The 22262-nt window shown below is 33.5% G+C and overlaps 1 protein-coding gene across 8 annotated transcripts in view; it reads right to left on the bottom strand.

Moving 5' to 3' along the window:
• LOC141455619 (neuroligin-4, X-linked-like) overlaps positions 1-22262 on the bottom strand; it is a 577612-nt gene that overhangs the window by 126736 nt on the left and 428614 nt on the right. For 7 of the 8 annotated variants that reach the window (XM_074130804.1, XM_074130802.1, XM_074130803.1 and 4 more), the window contains one exon: positions 11606-11758. The exons of the other annotated variant lie outside the window; for it this stretch is intronic. In XM_074130804.1, coding sequence (XP_073986905.1) covers positions 11606-11758 — 153 coding nt within the window. The remainder of the gene's footprint in view (positions 1-11605; positions 11759-22262) is intronic. 8 annotated transcript variants of the gene reach the window in all.

Genomic DNA, 22262 nt, shown 5'->3' on the forward strand with positions numbered 1-22262 from the left:
AAGATGTTGCAAATTAATCCTCTCGACAGTCACTTTCATGTTCCCAAATTATTACCATCGATCGATCCTCATCGTTAGTTTTGGCAGGACTTCGAGTTGCTAATGGTCAAAATCTCGTAAGTTTTCAGCAGTTAACTCAGCCTGAAACTTCTGGGGCCTTGAATAACATGGAGCTAGAGGGGACTGATAGATTTATTTATCGAGATTCGGCGATTCGTTAATTAACCATTACTGTATCCATATTATATCTCCCGAAAACTAATTGTTGAGAGAACTGTAATTATTAAAGGAAACCAGAAAATAATATTACATTTAAAAAATGAAAATAACAACATTAAATGTGTTTCACAATAAAATTCCCAAAAAACAGACACGTACACACTTTTTTAAAAATTAGATTATTCTTTATAACAATAAATTCTTTCGAAATTCACATCACAATTTCCCTCAAAAATTCTAAAACTGTGACCGTCGTTCGAAAACCTTGCCACCTACATATTTTTTTTTTAAGACGAAAATATTTTTCAAAGCCTTCTTTTATTAAATTTTAACGAAATTTAATAATGAATACTTTATTCAATCAATTTCAATGATTTCTAGCTCTAGGTTAACAAATGTTTGATTTGGCAGCAATGATTACTATGTTAATTTGTTTGCGTGCAGGTTGTTAATCGTTCTCAAGTCTTATAAAGGGAATTGAATACAACCCTAAATTCTATGTTTGTCTAGTTTCCGTTCTAAGGGTAGCTGTGAACTATTGGTCCGGGCTTAGAATGGGCGGGAGACTATAAAGTGCTAAATTACCTATAAAGGCAATAAAGCAGCAGCCAGAACAACAACTAAAATTTAGTACTAATTCGAAATCTTACGAAAATTTAGAACAATACAAATTTCAATAAAAAAAAATCTGAGATTGTTTTTCATTAAACTAATTGAAAAATGAAATATAGTAATAAATAATAGAAATAACGGCTTTTGTTTGATATAAAATGATTCACTTTTCTCTAAATAAAGTACAATCTACTACAAATAATAGATAAATTATAAGTTAGTTTGGCTACATGTACAGCGCATTGAGATATTTATTTAAGTTTACTATCGACCAACAAGATATAGGAGTGGTAGGCTGGCACTCGACTGGGAGTATAGTGACTGCGCGGGGGATAGACGACTGTTTTATGATGTTTTGCAATTGGATAGGCAAAGGGACAGACAGTCAACAAATTGTTCTACTAAATCAATGATTGCCTCGTAAAAAGTAATTTACTCCAATAAATTTCTCCTTTAAACATTTTATTGCAATACCATTAATAATATACATATAATGAATGATAAGACGAAGAATTTTATTGGGTATATGTATTTGTTTTCGTTGATATCAACTTTTCTAATTTATTTATTTAATTATACTACTATAATTTAAATATAGTAATTAATTTTATAAAATGAAATATTGATATTAAATTTGTTTTTCTCTTTCAATCAAAACACACCCACTCGAATAATCCAATTTAAGGATTCGCGCGAATTGGAATCCTGCTGTAGGAATGCAAAAATACCTTGGTGAACGGCAAGCAAAAGAGTAATCAGGGATCCTTTGCATAAGTTTGCTTTAGAAGTTAGGAACTGTAGTCTCAGGAAGCGTTTTACTTATTAGTACTTACTTTTTAAGTATTCAGATTTTGCTTTTATAAGGGAGAGACACCCTCTAAGCTAAATGCCGCTGCAAGGATATTGCAAAAGTCACGATTCCTGTTTGTAAAAAAATAAAATTAAAATTGTTCTGATAGAAGATGCAGTTTCGGAGAAGTCTATGAAGGCAAAACGAAAATTCAGCACAGGAAACAGAAGTCAGGGAGTAGCAATGGACAAAGCAGGCTAGTAAAGAATTGGACCTTGAAATTCCCACAATCCCAATTTAAAATGATTTGATTCACTTTCTTTTGGTGGTCTTTTTTTTTTGTGTACCAGTTTACGTGTTTTGAGCTAGTCATTAACACATCTACTTTATCTGGAGTACTTTTAGGTAAATCTTTTTGTAATGTGTGGATTTTGTACACATTCTTGGTTGCTGACCGACCTATTCAGCCTATTTCTATCCCTTTCGAATTTGAGTAACCCATAATGTAATAACGCTGAAATAGAATTACCATTCTTAAAAGGCACTTATAATAAATAGCGTTATGACATAGAAAAATGTTCATTGCCCGCTATTATCGCGAACAAAATTGAGCAAAGAAATACAAAAATTATTAGATATATAAAAGGATGTGAAATCTAGAAATTCCTGTAGGATTTAACGAAAAGTCTGTTGGAAAATGGGGCGCCCAAGAAGTAATTGGATCCAATAAATGATGTAGAGGAAGACATGATAAAGGAAGCCGTAGTAGAATGATAGAGTAGCAGGAAAAAGGGGCTGAAGGCTAACAGGATGTGAGTTATCCATGATGATCAACGTGGATAAAAAAAAATTCAATACAGGACAGAAATCGATTATTTTTCTCATACAAAAAAAAAAAAAAAATCACTTGTAGCAGGCACTACCATAGCCGTAGTATAATTCTTAATTTATTCCATGGAAAAACAAACATCTTAATTAAAATAGGATAAGAAAACTAATAAAAATCAAATAGTTTTTTTAGGTCGATGTTACTGTAAGCCTGCTCTTCCTGAAGCCTTGTTGTAACATGAAGAAACTCCAGACGATAAAGAACAAATTTCTCAGACTTACGACAGACTCTTCTCGACGTACTAAAATCGAATCACTCCATGAGATTGTTTCCATAATCTCTGTACACTCCTTCATCCAAAACCGTCTGCTGAAACTCCTTTCTACTTTAGATTGTCTTTTTGACGCGAAATAACCACCTACGATCCTCCCACTCCTTACAGACACAAAAGGATTAAATAAGTTCTTCTACAACTTTCTCCTTAAGAAGCAGGTTTTTTATATCCTTTTTTCCTGCATATTTTATCCTTTTCCCAACCTAACCGTCCCTCTAAACTGTTACGAAGGTTGAAATGTAAATTTACATTTACTTCATCTTTGTAATCAATTGTACATATTTAAAGTTTATGGATCTATCTATCCAACTTTAACTTAGCGATCAAAAGTTTATCAGCCAAATATTATTTTCTTCAGCAGGGTCTTTTCATTTTTTTTACTTTTCCACGAAAATTGCTCCAACGACTTTCTTAAAACTCATGAACTCATTGTACCATATTGAACTACAACTACTTAAAACATTTTCTCAGAAAAATTCTACTAAAAGCACTTCTGAAAGAGAATTTTTTCCTCTAAATTACCATTTTATAATAATATACAGTCTTATCTGTAACGCTAAAATACCACGTTTGAAGAAAAAATTGAAGACATGGTAGGTAAGAGAAAGCAGCATTACTGTTTAAACCACATTTTTATCTATTTATTCTTTTTCTGAGATATCTGATGAAACTCATTCAGATCTTCGATTTTAATTTTTCATAGAAAGTATCCATTTTGAGATCAAAGGTGGGGACGTCGGTGAATCTTTATCGATGCCGTGACAAGTTTTTTCACCGTCAACACTGACCACAGTAGCTGTAAGTCGTTTCTAGGAAGAGACAAAAATCCAAGGGCAGAATAAATATTTATTCCAAAGTATTTTGTTTCTATAATAGTATGCTACTCCAAGAGTAAAGAGAAATATCCTACCATAACATGAAGATAACGGAGCAATAGAATAAATAATAAAAGTAAGGGTTCCGGGCATTACTCAGAAAATATATAAAAAGTTACTATTTATTTCAAGAACACTTATGCCAACGAAAGGGTCAAGACTTCTTTTATCTCTCTAGGATATTCCTTCAAATATTGATCTGCTATTTTAGGACGACATTATATTGTTTCAGATTTTTCCTTTCTATTTTAGTGACAACTATCAAGTCTCAATTAATACAATTTTTAGAACTGTATTTCCATTAGCTTATTCTGATTTCTGTTCTTTCTTGAAGCAAGGTATCCTTTTCATGTTAAGAATGCTTTCTTCATGGAGATCCAACTTTTCTAGAGCATTCATTGACAGGACCGAAAATTCTATTAATGTATGTCAGTGGCGCTGCTTGGAAACAATGGAATTTGGGATGCCACGGAGTAACAATGTATTAAATATGGGATAATCCACAATATACATCAAAGTATTAAAAAAAACTTCTAAATTCAATAATGCATTATCAAAATGCAATTATATTTATTCAAATTAATAAAGCATAATTTCAGAGCTGCATTTATTTTTAAATAAATCGCCTTGCTGCAGCAAATTCACTCAACTTTATATTTTTGTTTCCAATAATCAGTTGATATATAAACTTCGAGAGGTTAATAAACCACTTCTAAGAGTGTTCCATGACTCAAAATTTGCTTACAAAAATTCATAAGGAAACTTCTAAATTGTCAAAATATTTCCTAAAAGTAAAGCTTTAAAGGTTTCAAAGATTGCTGGGATTATTTCGGGATCGATATGTACTGAGAGGATGGCAGCAGAGTAGTCTGCAAAAAACGAGTGAAAGGAGAGAAAAGTGTTTATTAAAAAAAAAATAAAAACTACTAAGTGCCGTTAGTAAGTCATAACTTCCCGACAGCATACATCTTAAATAATTAAGCCGAGCTTAATTTAGTTTAGATACATGTTCGTCTACGTGGAGAACCACAGATCATTCAACTCTGTTTCACTCCGACTAACAAACGGCCAGCTTAACTTATCTCCCAATAAATTCCAATATTCATGGGGAGAATTATTAATAGCGCCTTAAATTAGAGAGTAGATAAGTCAGCCGTATAAACAGTGTAAAAAAAGAGGATCTAGTACCGCTGCCTTGCGGAACCTGCGGTAATAGGACAAATTGGAGAAATGCCGAACTAGATATTACGTCCGGTTAGATACCAACTTTACAATCAAATACTAAGTACTGGTTAGAAGCCCTAAAGTTTCCATACAAGCCCGAGTGCCAATTAAAATATAAGCTGATCCAAATTAGAGTCTACACCTGTGAAACCATGCGGTTAGTGCTATAAAATTATAGCTGTTGTAACAGGATGTAAAATGGTGCCCATTTAGTTAATGAAGAGCGTGTGCAGAGATCTAGGAAATGTGGTTCATGAATTAATAATGCCCATAAAATTTACTCCAACCTAACCTATTGCTAAACGATTTTGTATTTAATGCATAATGGTTAACCGTAGTGGGTTAATGGACAAAGAACCTGTGAGTTGTATATATGGTTCAACCAGAAACACGATAGTGCGTCATTGCCAGTGCCTAAAACTCTAAACCTTATTCACCAACCACCATCCGCATTTACTAACTAAAATACTAACTTTCCAACGTGTCAAACATTAATTTAGAAGCATTCTGGGTTAGAAGTAAATTTAAACTCTCTAATCAATTAAGATTCAGAAGTACAAGGTCAAATTAAATTTTACTAATTATTTTATTCAAATGTTCCTATTTTAGAATAGCATATACGGTGTGGGGAAGCTTCTAGGGACAGGTGGACGAACACTGAAGTTTGAGAAGTTTCTAGAATATAAAATTTATTGTACCGATTTGAAAGATCGAAACATGTTCCCTTCTCAGTAAACTGAACTATTTCAAATTGGATTATTTAACTGTTTATTGCGTTCTTACTACGATTAAAAAGTAATACAAAATACTTCGCTATATACCTTGTTCTTATGTTCCTGTTCGCAGCGTTGGGTCGGAAATCATCACCAATGTTAAAATACATAATTACGATGCACTAATTATGAAGCAATGCTCCCACCGAACCAAGACCCTGCCAACCTTGTTTTTTTTCTTTTAGTTTGTTTTGCAGCAACGAATATTTTGTAAGCCTTAGATTCTTAAGCGTAAATGTAATCTGAAGTAGACTGGATTTTTCTAACTTTAGAAAGTATACCTTAATCAAAACAAGCGAGCATAACATTTCCAAATAAGGAAAACCAACAGCATTCTTCACCTAGACTTGAAACTAACACATCTTGCTTAATAAAAATAGTACACTTTAAAATCATGGTGAATTGAGATATGTCATTAAAGGTTTTTGCTATAAAGAGAACAACACTGATATTTCGTGAAAATAAAATTCAATTTACCGAGGGTGGGACATTTGTTGAATGACTTAATACAGTGCTATTTTTTATTCTAAATGAAATTTAGTTAATAGTTGTGTACTAAAACATGAAAGTCGTTGATGAATTAGCAGAATAAATGCTAGGAGAGAAGGAACTTTATAGTACCAGGATGTAAAACTTGAATGTGTGTAAATAAAGTGGAATAAATTGAGCAATGTAGTGGTAATCTGTATGAGGGCGATTAGTGTCTGAACGAGATAGCAGAAAGAAAGTTATCAGTCCAGGCTGAATACAGACATCTGTGATCTCGACCATTTGTTCTTCAGTAACAATGGCCGCCAGGAGAATGGGGTAAGAAGAAAGCCAAGGTAACTGGAGGTAACTAAAGACTTAAGATGGGTCTTTCTTACTCTCCACTACCCCGCCACGGTTAGTAACTACCTTACTCTGGTGTCTTTTTGCTTCACTCTTTACACCAGTATTTAAGGAGTCATTCATTGTACTTATCTATCTTTATTCCGATTAATCACCTCCCAAGAGGATTTTAATAAATCAAAAGGGTTATTTGTGTTTAAATTTGATATAGATAGTGTAATATGAGCCGTTAAATGCAAAACTCGATTAACTCCATAACTCCATAAAACAAATGGAGAAATGCGATGAAATAATGTACAATGTTTTTTAAAATTCCGTTTATGATATAAATTCAAGATAAATTTACCGTTATCATTCATTGCCCTGCTACTGAATTTGAGTTGAATTATTGCAACGATTTGCAGGAGCAGGAGTTAATCAAAATCAATTATTATTTAATGACCCAAACAATTTTTCCGTTTAATGGTGTTAATCTTTATTATTTAGGAAATTTATTATAAATATAAAAAGCTATGGAGTGAACCAAGTGCTTTGATACTTAAACTTAAAAAATTGCAAATAATGGATCTAATCGATTTGTGCAGTGAAAGAGTCATATATAATTTATTAGAAAAAAATAAAAAAATCAGAAAATTTTCAGCAGAGTAAATTATGAAACAACAATAATATAATTTCATTCATTAAGCCTAGATTTCGCCTGTAGAATTGCAGATCCAAAAAGAGCTACTGGTAGCAAGAAGGTACTGAGGTACTGTGATACTCAGGTACTGTGAGGGCATTGCCAGAATTAAACATACCATCCGCAATTGCACACTAATGCGAGTATTTCTCAACAATCTAAGTCCTCATTGAGGAAAGATTACTTACATAGCTATTAGGGATCCGGAAACCAATTCATCGACATTAATGAACAACGTACCGTTCAGCAACCCTACCCTTAAGGTGAAAGATGAAACGAGCTATACCCCAATTCTCAAACGGCAATACTAGCGGATGTCTTGCTTAGAATAGAAAGAACAGAAATACATCTGGAAGAAAAGTTGGCCAATAAAACGCACTGAGCTGATCGGAAGCAAATACCAAATACATGAGTCCCAGGCGTGGCAACACCATTTTTTGACAAATAAAAGAGCACTCTCTAAATACCGAGAAGTCCCACCATTACTTACAGATCACTGCTGGGCTGACCGAGCACCTTACTGCGGTTCATCAAAAGTAGAAGTCAATCAAATAAGCGTTAGAAAAAATGGGAGAGCTTGACGGAATCATAGCCCGGCAAACCTGAAATTTCATAATGGTTGACGGGGCATGATTTCTGTAGTACCACTTCCAGAATATGTATCATGCACTCTCAGATATCTCCAAAACAAAGAAGAGCAATGAACACAATACTAACTCTCTCCCTTGGAAGAGAGGATCATTAGCATACAAAGTAACAGATAATGGCGTGTCTGAAGCAAAATAGAAATGAGCCCACGGATAGTGGTGAACTAAGGATAGTGAATAAAATAGTTTAAAATAATAATAATAAAACGAATGATAGTAGTATTCCTCACTGCTGCTCGGATGATGTTTTCAGCAGTTAAAGGATATAATTCACGTCTAATTCCCCAAAACTACCCTTAATTAATTTATCCAAAAAAAGGTCCAATATATACTTATATGTGTTAGGCCTTTAAATGTACACATAATACGAAGTGGACAGAAAATCGTTGGGGCTATTTGGAAAAATGACTTCATTAATTTAGAAAAAAATTTGTTTCTCAAAATATATCTTAACTGATAGAAGAAAGTAAAGTAAAAAGAAGCCAAATAAAATTCTAATAACAAACAAAACCCGACTAATAAATTGCTATTAAAATTATAATCAAACACCTAATGAGTTATTACAAAGCTATAACTGTTAAATTGAATAATTACTATTTATGTAATAATTAGATCTAAACTCAGTTTAAACTTTATACAAAATATTAGAAAGTTTGTCAAATTTTGTTTGTTTAATTAATGAACTGTTACTATTTGAAATCAATTTATACGAGTGTACACAACACACGCAGATATATGTATATACATAAATAATTACTCACATAAAGTTATGTTTTCACCGACGTAGCAAATTTATCAAATAAAATTAAAAGGGGGAGAAGAGGGTCCCAAAATACATAAATCTAGGAGTGTGCCTAGAACAAGATTAGTGAACAAACATATGTAGCTAAACATCTCTCATAACATCTCCCTTTCTGTCATAACAAATATTTAAACGACATGCTCTCTCAGTACAAACAGTCAATAACACACTAAATCAGCACTAAATACAATAATGCAAATTTTAGAAAACTTTTTTTACAAAATTATCGATTAATATAAGCCATTAAATAAACTAAAGCCTGTGATTTTTTAATGAAGAACGGAGTTCGTTTGTTGGATATAGTAAAAATAAATAAAACTTTAATGAAAGCCATACCTCTTTCAGAACCAATCAAAACTCTAAACAGTATTATGTTCACTGAAACTTACGATATATTTCAAAATAATTTTCCTGGAAAAACGTTTCAAATTCACGGATTTAATGAAAATAATTGGCATATTTAGTTTAAATGTAGCAATTCAAAAATTTGACCATAATACTTCTTAACATCAGTAAAAGAGTGAACTCAGAAGATAACATCATTTCTTACATTTGTATTTATACTGCGTGCTTTATATAAAATTAAAACAAAAAATAATTTAACATTTGCTTTATCAGTCCTCGTCGTATTATTGCGGTAGTAGCAAGCTTCTACGTGATCTTTCTAAACAATTAATCACAACTAGAGAGCATGAGAAGTGAAGGTGGAGAGGCCTGTAGGACATAGTGCTTGTGTTGAATGAGAGATGTATTACTTCAGAGAAGCGAGGATAACGGTTTTATGTAACACTAACATAAAACTGCCTATCTTCACGGAGAATATAAATTAGAAGAATAAAAACGGACAGGTAGTATAGTAGGCAGAAGATAAGGCATTAACCCAGTGACTAGGTGAAGATGTATGCCAGTAAGCCAACAGAATGGATGGAGGACAGAAATGGGTTCATGTCAAAGAGCCAATTAGTCAGGATAATGCTAGCGCCGAGAATAATCTCATATGATATTCCTACATTTTGTCCCATTAATTGATACTGAATTTTCGAAATGGTCTAATTACTACTGTAACTGTAACTTTCCTCTTAAATATTCATCGTTTCACTTTAAAATATTTATTTTCTGTCTATAAAATAAAGTGGAAGGGGACGTCTTTATGAAATACGTTATAGGAATGCGTAATACAAAAGTTAGTAATTGCTGCTTTCTACGTGATAAATCATTATTCTTCAAAAAAGAACTTAACTTCCCCTTCTCATTGTGAATCTCATCAGGACAAAATATCGCGAATTTCATCTTGTTCTCCATTTTTGCTCTACTATTTAGTACAGTTGCTGTTTGTAACTACTGCCTTTTCCTACATTCAACGCTGATATTCCTTAAAAGTTCAGCAATGATTTCGATGTTCTTAGATAATAGTAGGCGGTGGAAATAAGTTGAAGAAGTACTTTAAAAACCAATCATAACATAAGCGAAAAGATGTCAATTCAATTCCAACCTTGCTGAAGGCACAAACAGAAAACCAAAAAATAAAGAATTCAGGTTTTGAAGCAACTACTTGGGATTCATCAGGGCATGCCTAGAGCTAGCGCTGATTATAACTGCTGCACATTGATATTGTTTTTCGAGTATCATTCCCTAAGACAAAATATTTGTACGGGCGCTTAAGAATTACATCTTATTTGTAGACTTGTCACTAACACCAAAAGACACGTAACTCGTATAAATAGAGAAACTGTTTTTGTTGAACATTATGAAAGTATTGCTGCATTAAATATATCGAAAGTCGAGAGTGCTATTCCGTAAGAGATGGATCCCCGATTAATATCTTAAGAAAGTGTGGAACAAACAACCTTAAAAAGTACGAAAAAAAGTAAGCGAAGAAAACGGAATGTAGTTTCCATTGATAATGAAAAGAAGTTCTATAGAAAAAATTTAATTTGACTTTAGACACGACAGTGTACAAGAAAAAAGGATCTGTAACAGTACTGTATTTCTTTTAGGGCAGAATCAGTAATCCACAAGGAGCATGTTGGATTCATGAATATGTTGGAGCAAATGTGGTTTTGGAGTCGACCAACCTAATTTAAATAGTATCTTATATTGTGAAATTTGAAGGAGGTTTAAAGCCTGGCAAGTATCTTTGACTTGGCCAAATTAATCCCTGAATTGCTCTAAAAGAATTTTTCTTTAAAGGAATTTATAATTTTTTTTAGCAACATCCTCTGTCAGATCCTAAACATTATCCAATAATTTTCATTTATGAAAATTGAGAATAAGAGTGGACTGAGCTAATAACTTCGCTTCATTCCAACAACTGTATCGAGGAAAGTCCTTATTTACATCCTAACAACGTGCGGTTTACCGCGTAGTCTTTTTAACAAAGCTAACACTTTAGTAGATTATCCTAGTCCCGATAGTTTATCAAAAAAGCGCATGGTGGTCCACCTGATCCAAAGCTACAGATAAATCTAGTAAAATCAAATATAATGTTGGCTCACAGAACCATAGATGCAGTTTATTTAAGGAGTCTATGTTGCATCTTTGATTGTATCAGTCGCAGCAGCCATGTTTAATATGTTATTTATATCCAAACCGGTTCTGACTTTCATCCATCAATAGAGAGGTAGATAAATCAGTTTGGTGTACAGATTTCTACTTCACTTGCTTTACCGTCTCACCTGCTGAGTTATTATTATCTAGCACTGCAGACCTAACTACATTTTCAACTCTATAGTGCTAATGCAATTCACACGTTGATAAGCATAAGTTTGGTTGACTTGGTTATACTAAATCCGATCGTACGCAACCCTCATTGACGACTGAACAACAGTACTAAAAAAGAATGTACGCTCCTTTCCCTGGATTGCTTTGTATAACCGTACAGATAATACGACAATCCTAGTACAATCCTCAGAGCATTAGCAATTTTTAACAATCTATCGATTAATTACAAAAAAAAAAAACAAATTAGAAAATTTCAGAACAATGCATACCAAGTAATCCTAACCGGAAATTGACTGTTATAAATATTACGTGACCAAAGCTTGCTAGCACCCTTCCGTCGTAATGATTTCCGGAATTCCATTCGTATGACTCTCCGTGAAGATATACCATTACAGCATACGGTGCTTCTATACCACGGGCACCTGTAACATTAAAAAATAAAATGTTGTTTAGAAAACAGCTTAATAAAAAAACTTAAAATGAGAATGCTTAAGCAGGATGTAAATTAACTGTATAATTTATTTTTTTTGTAAAATAACGGCTTGGACTTTAGTGAAGTATATATTCGGATTGAGGCTTACAGTTAACTGGCCTCAATGATGAACTCTACTGTTATTGTTCTAATGATCAACAATAAGAATTTGTAATTATTGTGGCTAGTTTCTCCAACTCACAATAATAAAAGAAACTAAATTCGGATTAAAGGAGAACTAGATGATTTTGGAGGAAAACTTCCTTTAAAAAGAAACCCTGCTCACTAGAAAAACAAAAGAAAGTGGCAGTAAATGGGCTAAAAAAAACAGCTGTAGGCTCTACAGCAGAACTATGCTATGTAGAAGGAGAAGATAGATAATCAAGGGTCACGTGTATGTCCTTTCAGTGATACACAGCCCTTCTAGCCACGTGACCAACTTTTATATCGGTCGTTTTTGATTTATAGTACCATTATTATTTTTTTGTTTTTTACTTCTGGTCCAAAATAAAGTTTTCATATAAACATGCTCAATTTTAGTTTTAAAAATTCATATACCTAAATGTGAAATTATTTATTCTAAAAACAAAAAAGGAAACTTCGAAAATAAATATTTAATAAACTATTCATAAATTTTTTGTTTGATATTTTATCGTTATCTTTTAACTTTTAACTATCAGTTTCATATGATCATAGATACAATACCCATCATCAAGAGATACTTGTTGCTAAAAAAAATCATCTAGATTTGATTGTACGAGGATTGGTGAAAAAGCCAATGCTATCGCTACCCATAGATTTTACTGTGGCTTTCGCTAATTAAGCATCCTTTTCAGTCCAATCTAATCAACTGAACTTAACAATCTGATAGGAGGCTCCAGGACAAAGTGTGAGGGAGTAGATTTTTCTTTCTGAAAGTGCCAAACCCTGAGCTAGTAACAGTCGCTTAGTTAAACAATTAAACACTTATTTCTAAGTGAGCCTCTATTATTGATATGAGTGAAACAAAAACTAAGTTTTTTAGGTACATCACATACGCTCTAATGTGTACATATTACAATTTTCTATCTGTCAGTATAGATCAACGTTTAAGCCGACTGAATATTATCTGGAAAATGGAGGAACTAAGCTGGCGCGGTAGTGGCTAGAAGGAAGAATTGGATGTTTGTACATATATTCAGTTATTTCAGAGTATGAAGTTCAATTTTCACATAGACATTTATTTCTATGGATGAGAAAAAAGTGAATCTAAACATTAAAATTGCATACAATTAAAAATTTCCCGTTTGGTTAGAATGAAGTGCACCTGGAACTATTTTAACACATTTAACCACTTTTCTTATTCCTTCTTCGACGTTATTGGATTCAAAGTACAATCAGAAAACCTAAATTATCACAAACCTTTTATACTTCATAATCAATTACAAGCAGAGACGAATTGAAATTCAAATTTAAAATATGTTAATCTACGTAGGCAAGTACTGTAAAATGAATTTCTAGTTAGAATGTACAGAATACAACACACAGTAACAGTACGTTACTGTAACACATTACTACGAGATATTAATATCTAAAGATGATTTATTCCATTAAAGCAATGAAGCGTATAAAATCAGTTTACATCAAATTGCTGATCTACATAATCAATAATGTAATATATCCATTAAACATTATGCAGGCTTAGACATATACATATATAGTATATTGTGCTGGGCAGCTGGCCGCCACTTTTTTGTATTGTTGTTTAGGCAATTAAATTTACAATGCACTTCATTGAAAAAATGAAACGTATGAGTGGCTCTTTTTATTTGTACAGGAATTACGGTTTCATAAATTTATTGATTAATAACGCCTGGTCCTTCATGGAAATTTCATATCAATTCATTCAGAAATAATAGTAGAAACAGTAATAACGTCTGAACGTAGATATACATTCCTACTTTAGGGTGTGTCATCGCGACAATCTCTTCTATTCTCTAATCATTTTCAAGGTTGGCACTTTTTAAGACCTAAATTAATTATAGAATTTATCCTTACAAATTGGGTTTATTACTGAATTTAACATACTGGCACTGAAAGAAGTGAATATCCTTATGAGTCCTTTTTGCTGGGTGCATCAAGTTTCGCGATTTTGGTTCTTACAAATGTATCAAACACTTAACGGAATTTAAATTGGTAGTACAGAAAAAATGATGCGAGTTCCGTCAAATCTTTTGTAACTCTGCAGCCACCCCATCGACTCTTTCTCTTCTCTAACATAGGGGGCATTATATGTAGGTACGCACAGAACGTGAATGTGATTTTATGAATTTTGATGAAGATTCATTTTTACATGGAACATACAACTTAATAATAAACTTACTGTAGGCTGGTTGGTACAGACTTAATTATAAAATCTAATTTAAGACTGGAAGTAATGCACCAAGCACAAATGAGATTACTCGCTGTTCTTTTAGATGAAGTTATTATATATTTTGACTCAAATAGCAACTGTCTGTGAGAAAATTGATATGGCTGAACGAAAGAGAAAGCAACAGAATTATCAATGCGCCAGCATTGAAAAACGATGGAATTTATCTACTGGAATAATTCGTTTTTCCACTGAATGATTATATGGTTTAAATGATTTGAAAATTATGCTTTAAAAAAAAAGATATAAAATATGAGAAGAATTATTAACAAATTGGACAAAAAACAGTAAGCATTTCTTTTTATATTACTCTAAAATAACCACGAGCATGGTTATGAAACAAAATTAAAAACAAAAAAGGAAGTAAGAAGATTATATTACTTTGTGTGTTTCTTCAACGTACTTTTTTTTATAGTCAATAATCATTGTTTTTGGTGACTAATTCATTAATCCATAAGAGAGAAAGAATAATGGCAATTTCAATCATCATTATTACTTTTTTTTTCTGAGCTTTCGACCTGGGGACTAAGTTAAAGTTAATTCAGGGCTTATTGATGACAATGGTTCATGCATTTTTTACATCTAAAATTCACATTTTATTAGATATTTCCTTCTGAAATGTAGGTAAAAACCTCGCATTATAATTTAGAAATCGGAAGTCCATAAAATCTCGAATCAGAAATCGAGTTAAAAACTTTGAATCTGACTAATAAATAATTAATTGGGAAGAATGGGAGCGTACTAAGTACAATAACTAAGTGATTAGCGTACAGGATGGATTTTCCCATGGAGATACTAGTGGGTTCGAATTCAGTTGTAAGCCCTTAGATTTTTCTATTCCTAGAAGCTAGTTGCAGCTAACTGTCCGGTGATGAAGTATACAAAAAACTTCTAGTGCCAATGACCTCAGATGTTGACGAGCCTAAAAATAATAATAAAATAAATTAATTCGGAAAGCAACCATTACAGAATAACCCTTCATTTAGAAAAAAAATTGTCAGGCAGACTGAGAAATTTCTAATTATGTATCTTGACTGTCTCAATAACAGCCCTAAAAGGCACATCGATCTTAATCCATCAGCAAAAAAAAGTTACCACAGCAGTCTTAACTCTCAGTAACATTTGGAAGTAATCGCTCTCTTGATTCGAGTAGAGAAAATCTCAACGACCGAGGTCTAGAAATGTTGAATGTAAATATACGATGGCAAGAAGAGATAAAATAACGCAACCAAGAATGTTTCTGATTTGTGAAGCGTTACGGCAACCCAATGGAATTTCCAAGCCTGTGTGAAGGTTTAGTTTGGAACATAAAATTACGGGGTTGGATTTTAGGCTGGAGTGAATGAAGTAACTGAAGATAAGAATGTATAATGAACCTTGTACTAGAGTATCCAATACGGTATGACCACGTAAGTTTTTAGCATCATAAAACTAGAATATAGGCGCTTTCCTATTTTCAAAGTCAAAATTCTATACAAAACTGATACGACTTATTTCTAAAAATGTTACAAATTCTTCATACGAAGAAAATTTTTTCAATTTGAAATAGGATTAGAATTACAAGCAAAGAAAATATCGCATGAGTCTTCTCTAGCCGAGTTCTTGTAAAAAAATTCACAAACTAGTGAACAATTGGTGAATGAGCTGCCAAATTATCTGCTAAATTGTAATTTTCAATGAACAAATGTCTTTTCTGAAATAAAATAAAGACTATTAATACAAATTATTTTTTAAACCAGAGGTGTTAGCTACATTTTTTGTTTGAAGAGGGTAAACAAACAATGGAATTAGTGTGATAACTATGGAGTATTCTTTGTCGTGGATTAATCCTGAATATTTTATAGATACTAGCTATAATTTCATTGGTTTATAAACGGAATGAGAGAAATAAGGGAGAAGGATCCCCGGAGGCTGGGAAAGACTGATTGGTGGACGCGGATGAGGAAGGTAACTGGTCCAGAAGAGATGTGCGAGGTCTGCAGAGAGGGTGCAGCACATAAACTAGAACGTGTCGTGTGAGCAGAGCTGGTCCAATGCCAACATGATGTTTTAAGCCCCTTCTCGTGGCTCTCTTCTATTAACTCAGCCCACTACCACACACGCGCTTTACACAGCCACAACTAATACTAAGTAATGTATAGGCGTAGTCCCCCGATAGTGAAAAGCGGCGGGCATTGAACAGATCTTGGCTTCCAATCGGTTCCAAACCCCCATTCGCCAACATGCTGAGCACCTGAACTTCTACCTCAAAGTAAAGAAAGAAAGAAAGAAAAAAAAAACAGAAAGAGAAGAAAAGGATCGATAGGGAATACATTTTCACACGGTCTTCCTTCTTCGTGGGATAAGCAACTTAACTAAGGGATATCAATAGAAAGGAACCTTCCGTACTTCTTCTACCTTCTTCCAGCGGCCATCCACAGCCTATGAATTTTTGCCTACCCATTAGCCTAATAATTTATACTAACGCGAGTGTTTGTGATGTTTATCTCTCTGTTAAGTCTGCTGGAATAAGGTCCAAAATGATTTGCGATATTTTTACCTATAGTATTCACCATCGGCAAAATAATAAAAATAATGCTCATGAATTCCTAATTTGCTACATGCATGACACTCTTCAATTCAAAAAAATACAACCACTATAATAAATTGTCTAGAGTCAAAAGAAAATTCTCTCTAGTCCAAGTGTAGATGCTTATTTTCAAAAACAAAACGCTTGTGAGTAAAGTCTCAGAACTGTTGGTAACAGTAGAGACTAGGGAAGGGATTAGCTATGAGGTTAGCATACTGGACTCCCACGCGGAGGTCCCGGGTTCGAATCCAGCTGCTGACCCTTAGATTTTCTCTTCCTAGGAGCTTCTTACTGCTCACTGTCCGGTGATGGACAGTGTTGTCTGTAATGAGAGAACACTGTCCGGAGGCCGGCAGTGCACTGAAAAAAGCTCCGGGCGCCAATAACCTTAGATGTTGACGCGCCTTAAATCATAAAAAAAAAAAAAACAGCAGAGACTGGCTTCAAGAGACAAAACTGTGGAGATTCGATAACATATCGTTGGTTCTGAGAGAAAATACAAATGATTTGTTAAATAAAGCTGGTGCAACACTCAATGTAGACTTCAATTTTGTGTTCCGAGTCAAAGTACTATTGATTCTCTACGACCACCTCAAGCCACTTCTAGTGGCTCTCTTCTATTAACTCACCATGCTTACACAGTCACAATTAGTATTAAAAAACCTATAGGCGTAGTCCCCCGATAATGAAAAGCGAAATTTTTAATCAATAGCAACATAACTTCAATTAGTTAGAATTAATCTCCAAAATCACAACAGATAATTTAATATTCTTACGCTATGTCAGCAAAATTATTTGATGTGAAAATCTAGAACAGTGATGGCGAACCTACGACACACGAGCTCATTTTTGGTGACACGCATCTTCAAAGATAACTAATTTCATAACTCAAATAATATTAAGACAAACAAACGGAATCGATTAACAGATGAAGTCAGTGGCGCTTGCTTGGCTTTGAAATGGACCAAGTATAAACCAGAAATAGAAAGTTTAGCAGACAAACTTCAGCAACAAAAAAGTCACAAATTTTTCATATAAATTTTATATTGTTTTTCTGTTTTGGTTCTGTTATAATATAAATATATATAAAAACTATTTAATTTTTTTTTACTAATTTTTCCCCCATAGGTATTTGATAAATTATCGATTAATGCAATAAAAATTGATATCGTAAAAATGTCCAAAAATAAACATGTTTTGAACATTATATTTCTGGTTTCATACTTCTAATGTAGTGCAGAATCAAAAAAGGTAACGAAATATTTTCTCGAAGTAAAAGAAAGTGAAATCTAGATTTTAGAATTTGATAAATTCTCTGTTGCCTCTTTACTTGTTGGAGGAAACAACTTTTACCTTCTTACATTTAGTTTTTTATACGCTAGAAATGGTTCATTGGGTTAAAAAAGTAGCCTCAATAAAAAGTAAACGAATAAAAATAATTTTTTAATAAAATTACCAAATGGACCAAATTGTGTTTTGTATTCTTCGTATGAAATGCGATTTCAAAAGATCAACAAGATGTAGCTGAAAATGTATGATTTGTATAGAATAATATTCAAATGAAGCAGGAGTTTGTGAACATCGTGTGTGTGTGTGTGTGTGTGTGTGAGAGAGAGAGAGAGAGAGTGTTAGTGGGTGCGGCGGAGGAGAGGACTTACATTCGGAAGGATCCAGAAGGAGACTCGGAAGGTGGGTTCTTATATTCAAGTGAATACACCACCGCACAAATACTTTAACAGAACTACGGTTCTCTTCTCTACGCCCCGCACTTGGCATTTCCTGAAAACATTTCCTGCATGTTTCTTATTCTACGCACCTACTTACCAAACCACCAAGACTTATTGTTCTTCAACCAGAACTCACCACTTATGTAGGGACAGAAAGCTTTTGCAGTTGGCAGAATATGGCACTAAGTAAATATGGTTTGAACCAAGATCACTATGCTCACAATGTAAGATTTACTAAGTTCTCTCTCCGTCACATTACCAAAATTGATCATCATTAATTTAAATAAATCAAAATGGATTTCAAATTATCAAGTAGGACAACATAAAATTGGCAGTTCACGTATTTAAAATGGACGAAAGCTAACTATCAAAGAAGGTTATGGAGAAAAGGCTGGACGGAATACTGAGAACTAGGTTCTGTTGGGTTGAATGGAGTAGCAGAGGACTCAATCAGCGGCAATAAATCAAGATGACAGTCGGAAACGCATCAAAGAATCCAAGGCCCTCTATTGGGCGGTCCATGGAGCCAAATAATAATTATGAATGAATATTGCCAGGTCTAAATCTACTGACTTGAAGAGAAGCATTTCAGCTGAAGAACAGTCTAAGGCCTGCAAAAGAGCAAAGTGCTCATAACAATATCTGTATTATAAATAATGAAGTAGTGTCTACCTAGAAAATAGTAACTGGTCTGCATTCTTTAAAAGATAAAAATATGGCCTCGGCCAAAATCGATTCCTGAAATTTTTTAAAGTCTACTGCCTTCGGGTATATAAATTCACACCAAGGGGTTGACCCAAGGTTTAAAGCCACTAAGTCTATGAATTCATTGAATTTTTCTACATTTCCCAATATTCATTCTAACCCTTTAAGTTATTAATAGATTATCATGGCAGAACAGTTAGGTGACGGAGGTGCAAGGCAGTAATTTAATCGGACAAATTACATTCCGCTCTATTATCTAAAAAACCAGTGACTGTAAGATTTCCTCTTCAGAGAAAAATTCCAACACTCCTCCTATGGCCTATTCAATTCAAATTTTTATTAAATTTTGGCTCATGTATACGTACGTCATGTAAACTTTTTAAAAGTTTGTACTAAATTGAGAAATCAATACGGTCAAATAATGTATCTTAAAATACAAGTGATTTATGTAAAAAAGCTCCAGTAAATATTCCTTTTACTTTAAGGCTCAAATAAAGCACAAATTCCTCTTGGAAAGGACTAGATGGTCCAGGAAGAAGCAGTAATGGTGCCACAAACTTACAGCTCATTATCGCACAACCAGTTTCCTTCCTCTCTCGATTTACCCATATTTCACTGAACAGCCCGCTCTACATTTTTCTCATTTTTAGGAAGGTTGAAATTGCTGTTTCACAGGAGTAGAAGGCTTGAATTATATCTCCTTTCAAATAACGTGATACATAACATGAGGTGGTAGGTTATTAAATATCCTTGGAGAGCATGCAACTCCCGCGTTTTACAGATTTCACCCACAAACCTCAATGTCTGTAATTTTTTTCCTGCTGCATATGCAAATTAGTTTATTTTATTTTTGCTGAATCACGCTTGAAATTTCCCTAGATATTTTTCAAGTGGCCCATAAAACATTTTGAATAAATATTATTTCGTATATGACAAAAAAAAAAATCAGAAAATGCCTAATTTTGAATAATTGCATAAGAAATCAAGACCAAGACTGATAATTGAACCCTGTGCCGATAGCAGGTCATCCCTATGCTATGGTTGCGCCAGAGAACTCCACCAAATACTGCATTATCGGCAATATAATCCAGCTCTGCGAAATTAACCATATTTTCATCTAATTCTGAAAGCTTTCAAAACCTGGCCAGCCGAAACGTTGGTCAATCTTGAATGTTTTATGCGCGAGTCTTCTCATTACATCACCAAACTTTGAACTTGAATCTAAAATTGTAAGACAGTCCAGATTGCTATGAATAAGAGAAATAACACTGTCTAACATTACGTCTTCTTTTTCTGGAATCACTTCTATTGTAACGAGCAGAAAACGAACATCACTTGGTTGTTTCTATGATGCGAGTCCAATATTTCAATTTTCAATGTTACCAACGATTGGAATCTGCTGACCTCTTAGATTTTTTCTTCTTAGGAGCTTCTTACAGCTCACTGTCCGGTGATGGACAGTGTTGTCTGTAACGAGAGAACTCTCCTTCAATTCGGTAATTTCACTCATTTCACTTAAGCAATCAGGATTACTACATTTCAGATGAAATATTCCTCGAAGTGATCATAACACTCATTTCTTTACTTCCACAAGGAAATTTTCGAATATTGAAGCATAATTACTGGTATCTTTACCTATTTACTATTTAAGGAACTTGGTATCCATGAAAAGCATTTCTTGGTTTTCCACTAGGAAGTCTATAAAAACTAAAATTAATTTTTTTTGTGTAAGAAAACGATGACCTGTTCTTAATCAAGGGGTGTATCAACACTAGAAGGATAAATACATTAAGATACATATTAGATAACCCTGTTCAAATATTAAAACGATTATTATAACAGTTTATAAGTAACATTAACACAAAATTAGAGCCAGCATTATGTTTATAACAATAAATTTACAGCTGATTTAATCTCATGATTTAGTTACATAGTTCTAACCTTGCACACCCTTATCTCGATTAAATGTTCAATAATGGTTAGCTTTATTCAAACTGTTAATTACCTACAGACAATCAGCACAGTCATCACCATCCAACCATATAACTACTCTTACCCTCGTAATGCCAGCTTAAGTAATAACTTCAACTGGGGAGAATTACTGTACTTAATAAGTAACGTTGATTTGATAAGTTAGTTACATCAAATTTATATTGAATACAATATGTATGACAACAAAAAATTCATATAGAAACGATCTCATTCAAGGAGGAACGTCGAGAAACTAAAATACTCGTTATAAGATTTTTTTCTGGAGGATCAGAATCACTTTGCCACGGCGTGGGCTAACAAGATGGGAACACTACCCTGAATATTCTTTTTCGAGACTGGTACCAATACTTTCGGGGATTCTTTCAAGGAAATAAGGCACGAAGGGGAAACTCCTCTGTTTCATCCGTTTGAGTAATGCTTTCATTATGATTGTAAAAGAATATGAGGATGAAATTCTCTTTCGCCAAGTACAGATATTCTTGAATGATACGGGGGCTTATCTGAGTTGAGTTCGGTCGATGAGTCGTGATATATTTAACTTTTCAGGTTGGTTTAAGACCAAATTAATTTTAGCTTTGGGGATGTAAGAGTAAAATTTACTCCATATTACTATTGTAAACGTTAGAATTGTCAAGTTCAATACATCCAGAAGCCTCTTAGTTTTTAAGTGAGAATAGAGTTACTAGTTATATTTCATTTAGCATAGAACACGTCTTTTTTGCCAAGTACATCTCAAAAAAGAGTTAAAGTTTCTACAAAAATATATTCGATCAGCGGGAATTAGGCGGGATTAGCAGAAGAAAGATGGGAGAAAACAAGCGCGTATTTCGAAAAGTGTTTTCAAAAATTAGCCATTTTATGTTTGACTATAGGGTGGAACTGTTGGATTAACTTTGAATCAAGTATGTACTCACGAAGGCTGTACATGCGAGTGAGAGAGAGGTATTGTTTTAAAGCTTCTTTCTTCCCCTCAAAAAGCGGATTTCTTTGATGAAATCAACCGCTCTCCACGTCTTCGCTTCTTTTAAAGGGTGTGTCCTAGACTTCAAGA

This window comes from Rhodnius prolixus, unplaced genomic scaffold, assembly GCF_049639745.1.
Source record: "Rhodnius prolixus isolate KJV_2025 unplaced genomic scaffold, Rpr scaffold_4, whole genome shotgun sequence".
NCBI classification, from domain to species: domain Eukaryota; kingdom Metazoa; phylum Arthropoda; class Insecta; order Hemiptera; family Reduviidae; genus Rhodnius; species Rhodnius prolixus.